At 41.9% G+C, this 13,792-nt stretch overlaps 1 protein-coding gene across 1 annotated transcript in view; it reads right to left on the bottom strand.

Annotated features, from left to right (window-relative positions):
* The window catches only part of LOC106653858 (protein jagged-1), a 63,466-nt gene that overhangs the window by 24,518 nt on the left and 25,156 nt on the right, over positions 1-13,792 (bottom strand). Inside the window, exon 2 of the mRNA XM_023462659.1 lies at positions 6,991-7,380. Coding sequence (XP_023318427.1) covers positions 6,991-7,380 — 390 coding nt within the window. The remainder of the gene's footprint in view (positions 1-6,990; positions 7,381-13,792) is intronic.

Raw genomic sequence — 13,792 nt, 5'->3', positions numbered from 1 at the left:
TTCTCACGCGAAATTTCATCGCTCGTGCCCATTATCATCCAGCTCATATGTATATTTTTAAGCTTTAAAGTTTTTCGCTCTATCTCGCATTCGGGGCAATTATTATTCAACGCGAGGCAAGATAAAAGTTGAAATAATGTGTGTGTGTGTGTGTGTGTGCTGCATATTCGCGGCTCCTCCGTAACAGAGCTCGCGGAGCTCGTCACGCTCGACTTATATTCGACCAAAAATGCACGACCTTAGCAAATGTATACGTGCATCCTAATTAGTTCTTATAGCGCGATAAAATTTAGCTCTACGTTATGCACCTTCCATCGGAGAACCTGCCTCGTGCGCTATCGTATTATTACGAAAAAGTCCTTTTTCGCACGCGATGAAGGGCCCACATTTGAGAATATGGTCTAAGCTGTTGCGAGTTTATTATACGAATAAAGGCCAACGTGCTCTTTCGATTTACGCTGTCTCACGCAGCAGCAGCAGCAATCGTTTTTGTGCTTCTCGTTTCTTCCATTTTTTTCTTTTTCTTCTTTCTCTCTCTCTCTCTCTCTTCCTCCTGGATCCTCGACGTGCCTTTTTGCTCTCAAAGATACGCGTGCTCGTGTACAGGGCCAAGGAACGAATATCGATTTAATTCCCGTGTAATGTGCGATCAAATCGGCGGAGCTTTTGAGAGTGATTTATTTCGTAAATGCGCGATATTCGTTTAGTTATAGCCACACGGCAATTTCTCTTTCCGTACATTGTACACCTTTCCAAATGGTTGCATAAAATAAAAGTTCGAGAAAAGCAGCGGTGCACGCACACGGCACACGGGGCCGATATTACGAGTGTATCAAACGATGCGTATCTCAATATATATGCGAGCTGCAGAATGAGACTTGCGCGCCTCGTTGACGTCATAAACTTTCATGGCACATAGAGCCTCGCCATATGCATTATACGACTATTCATCATCGTTGCAGTATTTGTCGAGTTGCCTGTCAAGATATCGATACAAGTAAGTCATGTAATTAGGTATTATGCGAGCTACCTAGAAATCATGCAAATGTTACAGTGAGCGACTAAAACCGTACATCAATTTTTCGCGAGCGAGAGTTGGAAGGCAGCATTAAAATTTGAATACAATATCTGCTTAGCATCTTGAACTGGTAATTGCGTACAGCAGTTGGCTACCGTGTATACACGCGTAAGCGATCGCGACACATTCTTCCGCGATCCACGCGCGCAAACGTGACCGCGCAAAAATCTCGGTTTATACCGATTTCTCTTCGCGGCCAATCTCATTAACTCTCAATTAGTACTTTTGGTAATGCTATAATTTTGATCGATCGACGTGTACACGCACGTAAAAATCAATCGAAATTGAGAGATAAATGCGAGGGTGGCTTTAATTGCTTGCCGGCTGCGCATGTATATGCAGCGCACGACGAGCGAACGAGATCGATTCGTCCTCGTCGTCGTCTAAAAAAGGAAGCAATATAATGAGGAGAGCGCGAGTAAGCGAGCGAGCGAGCGGTCGAACGAAAAAGCAGCGCGCATATCTCGCGTGTGGGCGTGCGGCAGCATCTATAAATTTAGCCGTGCATGAGAGCATGCACGTGAGCCTGTGTGTGTGTGTGTGTGTGCGTGCGTACGTGTGCGCGAGAGTATGCATGCCGGTGTATATCCAGTGGACCCCTACACCTGTCTCTCTCTTTTAATGTCGGTCTTCTCACGCGCGGATTGAAGATATATACGTGCCGCTTGGCCGTGCGCGCGCGGTCCGGTTTCGGTGTCCGCGTGTCAATTCTTTTTGCCTCCTTCTCGCTCTCGATTCTTCGTCCAATTTATTTGACCCGCGCCTCTCTTCCTCTTACAATGTCTTGCCGATGTATATGTACACTCTTATCGATTTCTTTTCTCCCTCTCTGGCTCGTTTTCGGTCTCCTCTTCTCTTAGCGTGTATCTATATACTCTTGCCAGGAACTTGGTTCTTGTTCTCGCGATATACCCCTGGTATGTGCCGCGCGATATCCCCGCGTATGGCTCATGAACAAAATCCCAATGTAGGCCCTGCGGGTTATTAATCTTGTGTGCTCGATAGGCGACGATTAATGAAATATACCGAAGAGATTCGTGTGACTCGAGCCGCGAATCTCGAACGTGTATGCAGATCCGATATTTTCACCAACATCTACATCTACGCATAAGATTTTTGCCATGATTTTTTCTTCTCTCTCTTTCTCTCTCTCTCTCTCTCTCTCCCTTTTTTTAATACGCTTGTACTCGATGTTATACCACAGTTATCGATTACAAAGGTACCCGCACATATTATATCGTGTTGATTTTTTTCGGGGCCTCGGCAATTTTTTTAATATTATAATTATGGGATAAGCACGTACATGATCCAGAAACTTTTTCCTTTCAACTCTCGTAAATAAAAATTACGCCAAAAGTCATACGGCGTTGAGCAAGGCAAAAATTGCAAAAAATTTAACGAGCATCAAGCATGAAAACACGATGTTTTTCAAAAGACAGTATACGTTCATGTATGAGGTGCACATGCATTTATATTCAAAGTAAGCCAACTTTCTAACCCATCAAAATCCCCCTTTTCAAATCTTCGAAGCATCTTTCTCTATCAGCTGGCTTGTCTCGAGTTCCTTTCAATCGTTGCGTACATTTAAGAAAGCTTTTGCGCATCGTGAAGGAGAAAGATTAATACCAGGAGAATCAAAGAGCCGTTGCTTCTTTGGGAAAAATTAGCAGTGACGACGATCTTATAAGTGCTTAAATTTCTTGCTTAATTCGATGCACTCGTATAGGAAAACTGTTCAAATCATCCTTGAACCGGAAGCTTATACGTAGCGACTAAAGTGCTAAAGCGGAAATCAGCACCGAACTGATTAGGGAACAAAGAGCGACGAGCGAGATGCTCGCTACTTCAAGAAAACAGCAGATCGATGTACTGTAGCCGCATATGTAAGAGACGCGCCTCGAGAGTAAATCGGGTAATAGAGAGTATGTGTTTGTGTGTATGTGTGTGCATTGATGTGAGTACGTATGTAAAGCCGAACAATAGCTAAGTCTTCGATATAGGCTTTCTGCGGAGGTGGATTATAAAGCTATATAGCCGCGCAGAGAGAAAGAAGGGAGAGTCAAGACGAAGAGCTGCAGCTTCTGTGGGAATTGTCTGTGTAAAGTTGCAGCACGTTTCGCGGGATCTCTCTTTTGCATTCTCTCCTCTTCTTTCAACTGCTACTTCTGTAACCTTAGTTTTCAGCTGTTTGCGTATATATTTGCACAATTACTACAAGCAAAAGTCGAGAAATTGATTAAGTGATTTTTTAAGGACACACGTAAACGCCTTTAAAATAATCGTTTTTGCTCGTAATCTTATTTCCACAAATATTCCTTATTTTGTTCATTTTCAAGATTAAAAACAAAATTGAATAGCTGTGCGGACAAAAAATATTTTCGTTTATTAACCAAGAATGAAATCAGTGAATTATTTGGCTACGTGATTCGTGTTTTTTTTATTTAATTTTGGAAGCTATCATTTAACATTCATCACTATTAATTATTTATAATTGATTCGAAGATAAAAATCGCTGATTCCTCTGTATGTTTTATAAAGTCATCACTGCTGGCTGAACCACCTACATTAAAATATTAAAATTCAAGTTGAAATTTTGTATGTTATGCGAATACTTTTGAATTAGCATAATTGCGCGATATGGCAACGAGCAGCCTGTCACCAAAGGTGCGCAATATTTGTTTTATGCTGATTTGTAAAAATTTAAAACTTCCATCTTTTATAAGTCTTATCAATAAAATTCAGAATGAATGCGTACATAAATTAATAAAATCATCACAACGAAATGTTTCGAGCTGTTTTTTAAATGAAAAGACAGATCAAATTAATTTTATATCTTTTCCACTCCTTCTGAAAGAAAGATTTGTTCAATAATAATTAACACTAAACTTTATAAAGAATAAAATGAAAAAAAAAAAGAAAAGAATAGTTGAGGTGTAAAATGATGGAGAAGGGCTTTGCAGTTCGAATAACATAAAAAGGTTAGATGACTTTTGAAGGATACCGCCTAACATAATGTGCTTTCATATTTCGGCGAAGCATGTGTGGAATTCGACAGACTGTAAATCCTTCTACGGTGCAGTAGAATCGAGATATCCACTAATGAGAAGAGTTGCTCCAGGATTAGCTGTTTCTTATTCATTTTGCATTGTTACTGTTCGTCTTCTTCAGACTTATATAATATGTATTAAATATTTTTCTCGTTGAGATGTTTTTTTCTAGTTGTATACGGTAGCGAATTTTTGCGCAAAACGATGCGAAAGCTATCGTAAAATCTTCTTAACGATCTAGCTTTTTAATTATAATATAATAACAGTACCATAAACTCTGGTAAAGGTATTATGTCACGAAAAATGGTTATAGGCTCATTTTATGACTCAAACTAAACCAAGTAATTCATTAATAAATAGTCAAGTGTAAAAAATGCACGCTTTTATGACTAATTATAGAGAAGCTATTATAAGTCAAAAGATTATGAGAAATCGAAGATGCTAAACGGTTGGGAAGTGTATAATCCGCGTGAAGGGAGCCTCAACTTTCCTAGCACAACTGGGACCTTTTGTTCGATCTCACCTTGCCACCGGTGTTAAGCAAGATTAATCGCGAGTCGCAATGCAAAAAACCGAAGGTTACGTTGCGAAGCCGAAAAAGCGATCAATGTGCCAAAAAATTTAGAATTAGGAGCTTGGGCTAGTGGGCGGAGAAGAAGAAAGATGAAATGCAATAAGAGTTACCGCCGTGAGAGAAGCGATGACACGCTTCAAAGGTTTCCTGTTACAGAGTTATTTTCTCGTTCAGTCAGAGAGAAAGAGAAAGAGAGAGAGAGAGAGAGAGTCGAGAGGATAAGGACAAGAATGATGATTCGCTTATATTGCGCCATATCAAAGGCTCGTTATGGCTTCTCACATGTGCGTATGCACATACGAACGAATATAATACGCACCAATACATGCACATGTAGACAAACACATTCGTTTCGAGCGATAAGTTTTTTTTCTTTACGAGGCAGCGATGAATCTCAATGAGATATATATTTCGTTTTCTGCTTTCGGCACGCACAGCAGCATCATTTTGATTATATATTCAAAACTGCTTCTTGGCTTTTTCACACTCGCCAATGCCTCTTTCTCACGATTCCTTGGTGATAATAATGATGACAACAACGCGACGCTGATGAGCACAAGAGTAAAATATGTAAAAAGGTGTGACGAAAGTTCAATATTTTTAACTCAACGAGACATCGGCATTTCGGCACAGCCGATTTTGTGTTTATTATTTCCGATGATTGTGCGTAGACATAGACGTTAAAGCAAGTACAATAGGAAGTATTAACCAGTAATTTTACTAGGAAATCATTATGGATATTATTAAACGTTTTTATTTTTTAATTTAACAGCAATTAGTTTGACTGAGCTAATGACATAAATCAAAGTAAAACCGCCTACTATTAAAGTGCTCAAGTACACACGACCATAAAACACTCGTGATATTTACTTTTTTGAGCGGGCGCGATTTGCATGTATCATCCACGATATAATTTAATTAGCGCTGTCAAAAGAAATTAAGACTGTGCTTTGTGTTTTAATTTTCCGAAACGCGTTCAAACGCGTCTAGCTGCGAGTGCGGAATCCGACGCAGTTCAAGGTCGAAAAAACTAAAAAGAAAGTTAACAATTTACAGGACTCGATTGTGAAACGATGTTTCGGCGAAGCGAGCGAAAAGGAAAAGAGAGGAAAGGGAGCGAGAAAAATGGTGCCCTTTTTTTAAAGAGGCCCTCAAGAGCCGCTACGTGCAGTGAATAGCTCGGTGAAGTCTCGACGATGTGGAGCCCTCCGGCGCTTGCCGCGGCACAGTATGCAGCCTAAACACTTTTAAATGGCATGTGTATACACTTGTGCGCCCGCAGTGTACATTTAGAGCGTTTTCGAGGACAGGGGCGCGCATTGCGAGTGCTTTCTCTTTTTGCCTGATTTTTTGACAAAAGCCTGTCGTGCCGTGTCGCTGTCGCATTTTTTCTACGAGCATTATATGCATTAAAAGACCCTTTACAAGTACCGTTTCATTAAGTAGCATTAATTAAAGTTATTGTTTGCAGGAAAAAAATTGCATAGCTCTGTCACGTGTTCTTGTGTGCGCTTACTCGTAAAGCCTACTTTGGATCAAGTATTTTATAATATAACATATTTATATAATTAAATAAATGTTTCCGGCAACGAGGCGTGAAATAATGCATTATCGTCGTGCCTGATTATAACGATATGCATAAGCTTTGAATTTTCTCAAGCCGCTCAACTGCTACTTCTTGTCATCGTTATTCGCTCAAATCGAACTTGTCAAGCAAAGTACGTACACCGCACGAGAAGAGACGAGAAAAAAAAGGAAGAAAAAAAGAAGAGATGAACGTCGTCAAGATGACACATGTGCACAAGCAGACTAACGCGACACACGCAGCGCAAAAGTACAGCGAACTCTTGTACCGTCGCTGGTTACAAGCGGCTACGAGTGGGCAGTGTGTTTAATGACAAACACGGCTGCACTCGACTACGTCGTCTTCGTCGTTGTCGCTGGCAATTCGAACTGTTTTTAAGCAAAGAGTCGAGAGTTTATTTGAACGCCGCAGTCGCGAACCAGTCGCAGATCGGATGACCACGTGCAGGATAAGTTAATATTATTTTCGCGAAAGAATAAAACTGACATATTTAGAATGCTGTAAGCACGCGAGAATGACTCGTGCGCACTTTTGCTTTTTTGTACAAGTTCATCGTGCGCACTTGAGCTCTAAAATTTGGGAAACCTTAATGCTCGATTCGTTCGAGAAACTCGATGCTTTTATTTACATCGTTATCTCGACGTGTTGTCGAAAAAAATAAAATAAATAAATGAATCAATGCAAGAAGTAATATATTTGCACTTACGGTCCATCTGAAGGTAAAATGTAGTTGAAGCGTCACAGGCTCCGTGAGTGTGAAGGTATTCTGGCCGAGTGCATGACTAGATACATTGCCGAAGCTGCAGGAGCCGATTGCCGTGACATTGGACTGGTACTCCTTTAGGCACAGCCAAAAGGCCGTGGTACATGGTGTTTTGCAGGGCGGGTGATCCCTGTAATGTGTGTGATGATGCTGCAGCGCTTGATTGTAGCCTCCGCTGTTGCTACTGCTGCTGGTGCTGTCGCCATTGGCTAGACTGGTGGCGCTGACTATGCTACGGCCACCGCCGCCGCAGCAACGCCCGTCCACCAGTGTGCCCCGGTTGTTCGTTAACGAGAGGATTTGAACCTCGAAATTTCCGCTACCGGTTGTCGCCTGCAAACACAAGAGAGAATAACAATTTATTACATGAAACAACCTTCATTAACACCTATCTGTTTAGCGCGAAACATCTTTCGCTAAATGGCTTTTTATTCGGAGCAATTTTTCGCCGCGAAGATCGAAGATAGGACGCGAGCATCAGAAAAAAACCGTCTGATTATTATGTCGGAGCACGCGCATAAAAACCTACTTTACTCTCTTCTCCGAATCGTCCTGTCCCGCATATGTGCGTTTGCTACTTGGCGTACGTATACCTGAGGGAAAATAATACTCTCTCACAGTTATTAATACACGATTTACACACAATGATGGCGTTGACGTGCTGTACACACGCATACGTATTAAAAGCACTTCGCAGGCTCTGATGGGAGAATATTTAGCTCGGAGCAAGTGTGTGTTTAACTTATGCTATCGCTGAATTAGCGAGTAACATTGTAATCGACATTGTAATCGACGAGTAAAACATTTTTTAAGCTGAATGTTTCGGTTAAAGAACGAACGTAATCTACTCCAGATCCCAGAGGAAAGCTTTGAATTTTTGCAAAGTGATGTAGGTTTTTTTCAAAATTATTCTCCTTGCAATCAAAGACAGAATCCTAAGTGAATTAGATTAACACAGCTCTGGAAAATGAATCACATCTGGTGCTTAAATATATTACAAGCTCGAGATAGAAGAAAGCCGGACTCGAGGCTAACGTAATCGCGCGGGTGCTGCGACCGAAGAAACTCTCATTAGGTTGGCTCGGTCTCTTATTCTCCTTTTTTTTTCCATTGCATGCATTATCCAACAAAACGTCGACAAATGGCACAGTTTAGCCAAGCGCATCTCGCGCGGGCTGCGCATTACAAAACCACTGCACGCGTGAAAACATCCTGCAACGGAAGTGCGTGCCGCAGTAGCACATACACACGAGAGAGAGACCTATTACGGCGCGTTTTCTCATTCCCTCTGTTTGTATTACGCTGCGAGAGATACATACATACATACCTGGCGTCGTCTCGTTGTTTTACCTCATTTGACTCGCGAATCCAATATACGTATACGCGGCCGAGGTAATTACAATTTCGCCGGGATGGACTCGGGGGTATTTACTTATGTGCACAGAGTTGCGCTAGCTTTCGGGAAGGAAATGAGTTCCGCTCGAGATTTTTAATTCATTCCAAGCGAATCCGTCGAGAGTTAAAACTCATGTGTATAAGAGATCACCCGCATAAAACGCTGGTGCTGGTGGACCTATATACTTTCAATTCATCCATCACGAGGTGCGCATGTGCTCAAATAAGTTTATAACTTTTGTCAGAGATTGTAACTGCTCGCGCTCTATACAATGCGACGATTTCGTTGCATATACAGATACTGCACAGAAACAACAATCGCGTATTTAACAAAGCTAAAGCTATAGAAACACACCTCCAAAAGCGAGTCGTTTGATCTGATATCTCGAATTTCAAATAATCTAGCCAGCAAAAGTGCAAGCACGATTTCCACAGCGGCTCTCGTGAGCGCAAGAGGTCCCCCGAGGAAAACAATAAACAAACACATCTACACATGCATATATAGTATTTGCAGCATCTTCGCGAGTATGTGCGTGTGCAATTGCGTAAGTTCGACGCTGCTGCCTCATATGTGCCGTATGTGTATAGTCGAAAGTCGAGTAGAGGAAAATGACTCGGGCCGACAATCAAAACATAAACAACAAAAGAGCATCGACACAGTATAATTGGAGGAGAGAGAGAGAGAGAGAGAGAAAGAAGGAGAGATCGCACGGATGCACAATTATCGTGCACATATATAGCGAGTCTTGCCGCGCGCGCTTATATGTGTGGCCATATAAGAGAGCGAAAGGGACTATTCTATATTCTCGTTCGAGCGAATGCGAGGGTGTATTATAGAAAGTTACGGATCGTCCTCTTGGCCTCTAGTTTTCCATGCACATCATGCATGCTGCGCGTGTATATATGTATTTATAAAGTCTGTCTATATGTATCTGTATGCAGCTTACACACATACGTGGATACGTGTACATCAACTTACGTAAGTTATATATACTCGTGAATCTCTTTCTCTTTTAGTCGAGAGACTCGGTTCGACTCTCGCTCGCTGCAGCTAACTCGAGTCTACACATTATAAGCTCCACTAGCACTGATGGAATAGACTGTAAATGTGTATTTATAAAACCAACTACGTGACCGTACGCGCGCCTGTGTGTGTGTGTGTGTATGTGGATACGTGTGTGTTTGTACACGTATGTATATATTAATGTATGAACAAGCTCCGAAGAGACGCGCTACAACGCGCGAGAGACAACACATATATAATATCGGCAAAATATGTAGCGACGAGGAGTACCAACGAGAGAGGATTAGTTGATGAGTACTGCAGCCGCGCGAGTATGTGTATATTGCACCGGGGACGTCTGAGCAAAGAAAGACAGAGCGAGAGATAGGAAAAGAATTTGCACCGATGCTCTTTCTATAGGCAGAAAGACAATTTTACGATGTTTACGGACGAAACGCCAATATAAGGGAATGACTGCGCTGTGCACGTAGTACTGCAACAGAGAACAGAAGAAATTTTGTTGGAAATTTTCATGTGCTTGCTTGCTTTTCATAAAATAGGCGAGCGCTTTACAAGCTCGCGATGATTCCGAGAAAATTGTTTGACGCCTATTTTTGATTCGTAAGAAACAAACGAAGCACGCGTTTACCTGCACCCAGCTACATATATTGCTTTAAAACTTCAAGATTTTAAGTGTAGCAAATGTAAGTTTTACTCTCTGCCGCTGTCCATTGTCTCTCTAATTAAAAAACTTGAATGAATCAGAAGCGATAGACCTCGACTATGAACCGACTGCGATATTTGTGATTCGACGCGTCTCGCCTGGTGATACTGCTTATGGAAATGCTATGGCGCCATCTTCAGCACAAACGGCATCACGAGTAAATCATATCCACTTGCAACGACGAAAAACCCACGGACGAGGTCACGTTCAAACGTCAGAATAACAAGTTTATAAAACCACGCGTGCGCGGCCCTAACGAAGATGAAACTTTTTCCATCTCGCGTGATTTTTTCTTGTGTGCTAATGCAACAAAAAATCGCGCGCTTACAAGCACATAATATATAACTCTTTTATAAAGAGAGAATATAGAAAAGAAAGTTGTGCTTAACGCTCGACGTTCGATGCCCCGATGTGCATGCACTGTGGCACTTAGTATCACGTTCCTCGGCTTATTATGTGTGTCTGTGTTCTTAATCTCCGCGAACTGTCGTTGTTCGATCAGCTGCTTCGTTATGAAGCTCGAGAGTCTATCACTGTAATTTGAATTCGCGCGATTATAATTTATTGTTCTCGTTGTCTTCGCTCGTTTTCGCGCATACAACGTCAGACACATAGCTCGAGAGCTAAATCTTTTTTCGCTCAAGGAATAAAGGCTTGAATTCTGCGAGCGAGGGCTTTTTTGTCATTATTTCCTCTATTGCATTCTATCACCTTGCTCGGAAGGCGAGTTCTCGTTTTCATTTTGCGCTTGTACACGTTTACGAATACACTTTGTACACGTACAGGTTACGTAAGACGTGGAAAATTACGCGCCGAGAATAAAATACGAGGATGGTTTAGCAACAATGAGGACAAAAAAAGGCAGAGCATTTCCTTTCTATACGGACGAGGCTGCGAAGATGATTTTACACGATATAAAGTATACGATCCAGACGTGCGCATGCTATATCATGCATAGAACGGGCTTAAAGAAACTTTCACCTCTCAAGCAAGCATTTTTTACGTTGACTAATTAGGCTGTATTAATTAAACACCTCGTTTAAGTGATTATCCCACGCGTATGGTTGGTATAAAGATACATAAGTGCTGTGTGGACTACAGGTAAATGCTACTTTAACACTTCTATCGCCTCGGCAACTTTTTCGCTAATTTGCTATTGAAGTTTCAGTAAATGTTATTTCACCAAACGATGATGGAATTATCGTTATGTTTCCCAATCGTGAGCAACGTCAGCTTCTAATGATTTTAATGGTATGCCTCGGTATTGGTTGAGAATTTATCAAAATCTTGACGAATTATAATTCAGTAAACGTAGCTGGTCGAAGTTAACTCGCTCTACTGTACCGATCTTTTGGTATGCGCCTCGCTGACTGTAGTTACACGTCACCTTACCTAAAAATCGTTTACCGAAGGAAAGTGCGCGCAGTGAAAAAAGAAGAATAATGTAGCTCCGTACATTTACAAATTAAGCAGGTGTGCGTGCGACAAATGGTAATGAGCTATGCGATTTTGCACACAAGCAATCGAAAAATGCGTAAGTCATCGACGAGCCTTCGTTGATTGAAATTCTTTTCGGCATCGTTGATATCGCTGATACTGTTTAGGCTCCGCCTTCTAAATGCCGGTTTAAATTTATCTCAATTAAAGGCACAGGCAGTACGCAAATAGCGGAATAGGAAAAATACCGTAGTCTGATTGGGCTGGAGTTTCCCAAAAAATTCATTCTAGGATATTTATATATATCTTCCGCATAAATAATGCACGAATCTGCAGTCCATGTGACGATTTTGCCGTGCCAGCCAGCTCGCGTCAAACCGGCCTTTATCGCGCGTTATATCTCAATTGGGTGGCCGCACGCAGCTTCCGCTTGCGTTAACCAACCTCTTTTTTTTTTTTTTTTAATTCGTCGGTTTCATCTCAGAGTAGGAGAGATTTATATTTACGATCTTGCTGAGATGCAAGACGATTTCGTAGGTCCATGCAGCGAGGTTTTATTTCTAGTCGAGTAGGTTTTTTTTTATTAATTGAGACATTGCGAAAGAAAGTACCGGCCTCGACTCGAGTGAGCGAATGCGGTTGGTTTTCAATGAAAATGTCGCGTCGATTTACGTGAAAGATCGTCGTACGAGATAAAGTTGGAAGCGACTCGAGGCGCTCGTTGCATGATTCAGACGCAAATCTAGCCATTTGTTCCGATGAGACAAACTTTTTTAGACGACGAAAAATAAAGCTCCCGTCATCGATGCTGTCGTATCAAGCCTTCGTATATGCAGATTCGGCTCTACGTATAATGTACGCTTCTATAACTCAAAGACAGCGCAGTGTAAAAGTCGAGTCGAGCGAAATTCAAGTTTATGAATCATCAATTTGGTTGAAAAGATGGCGGGGAGAAAAAAATAAATTCTCATCCTGCACAAGCTCGGGCCGATGTGTGTGTGTGTGTGTGTGTGTGTGTGTGTGTGTGTACATACGCGAGCAGCGTACGTGTGTGTGCGCACATTACCTGAAATTCACTTGAAGGAGACAAAGAACACGAGAGATGGTCGCGAGTACATATAGCATCGGGTGGCGGCGCGGCAACAGCAGCAGCACCAGCAGCACCAGCACGAGAATACCCAATTAAAACGTGACCGCATGTGCAGTACACGCGCGCGCGCACGCGAGACGTTGTTAAAAGCGCGGCGAATGCGCTATTAGCATATTGGAAAAGAAAGAAATATCCGCGCGCAGCATTGGCGCGAGGCGCAAGAGAGACGGAAAGGTCTCCTCCGGAGAGCAAGGAATTTGGGAGTTTTCGAACGCGCCAAAGCAGCAGCAGAAGATTCCTGGGAACGGTATTTGCTAAACTTTTTTAAACCTTTTTTTCGTGTCTCTCTCTCGGTTTGTGTGTTTGCCAAGCACTCCTCATTACTTTTGTCGACCGAATGACTGAGTATACACGTGCGCGCGTGTGCCCCCGCTGCATGTGCGAGTGTGTCTAGTTTGTGTAATAAAAAGTGCCGATTTCGCGTCGCGACCCGCTCGGACCTGCTATTAAAACGGATCTCGAGCTTCTTCATTTTATTCTATTTTTTTTTCGCTCGGTTGATTCGTTTAATCACCGACGTGGCTCGCTGTTCCCGTGATTCTTTCTTCTTTTTGTTTTCGTCGTTTTAATAGCGTGGCCGAAAATTTTGTATCTTGAGAACAAAATTGACAAATCTTTAATGCAAATGAGCGATCCGGAAATGGTCATAGAGCTATCGTCGCTGAAATACTTTATCTTGATGGCCTTACGGCTAACCACAGAAGTATAATTAATTCTGACGTTATAAAAAATTAACGGCTGTTAACACTCACTCGCCGAGACACAATGTTTATTTCTATTTAATTTTTTCTTCGGCTACGCGTATATAAATTGTCTGCGCTTTTTTACCGCTACCAATACACTTGACATATGTAGGAAAGCTTGGAGAAGAAAACAATACTTGGGAGACCACCTCTCAAATTGTCGTACATCAAGTTTTGAAAAAAATAACAGCTGCCATCATTACAACAATTACACATGGAGAAAGATTTCAACGTTCTCGGAAAGCACCTCGGCCTTCTTTCCTCTTGGGTTTGTCGGTGGCCAGTAATGAGTA

This window comes from Trichogramma pretiosum, unplaced genomic scaffold, assembly GCF_000599845.2.
Source record: "Trichogramma pretiosum strain Unisexual culture from Peru unplaced genomic scaffold, Tpre_2.0 scaffold11, whole genome shotgun sequence".
NCBI classification, from domain to species: domain Eukaryota; kingdom Metazoa; phylum Arthropoda; class Insecta; order Hymenoptera; family Trichogrammatidae; genus Trichogramma; species Trichogramma pretiosum.
Note: the sequence above shows the minus strand (reverse complement) of the source record. Positions and strands in the feature narration are given on the sequence as shown.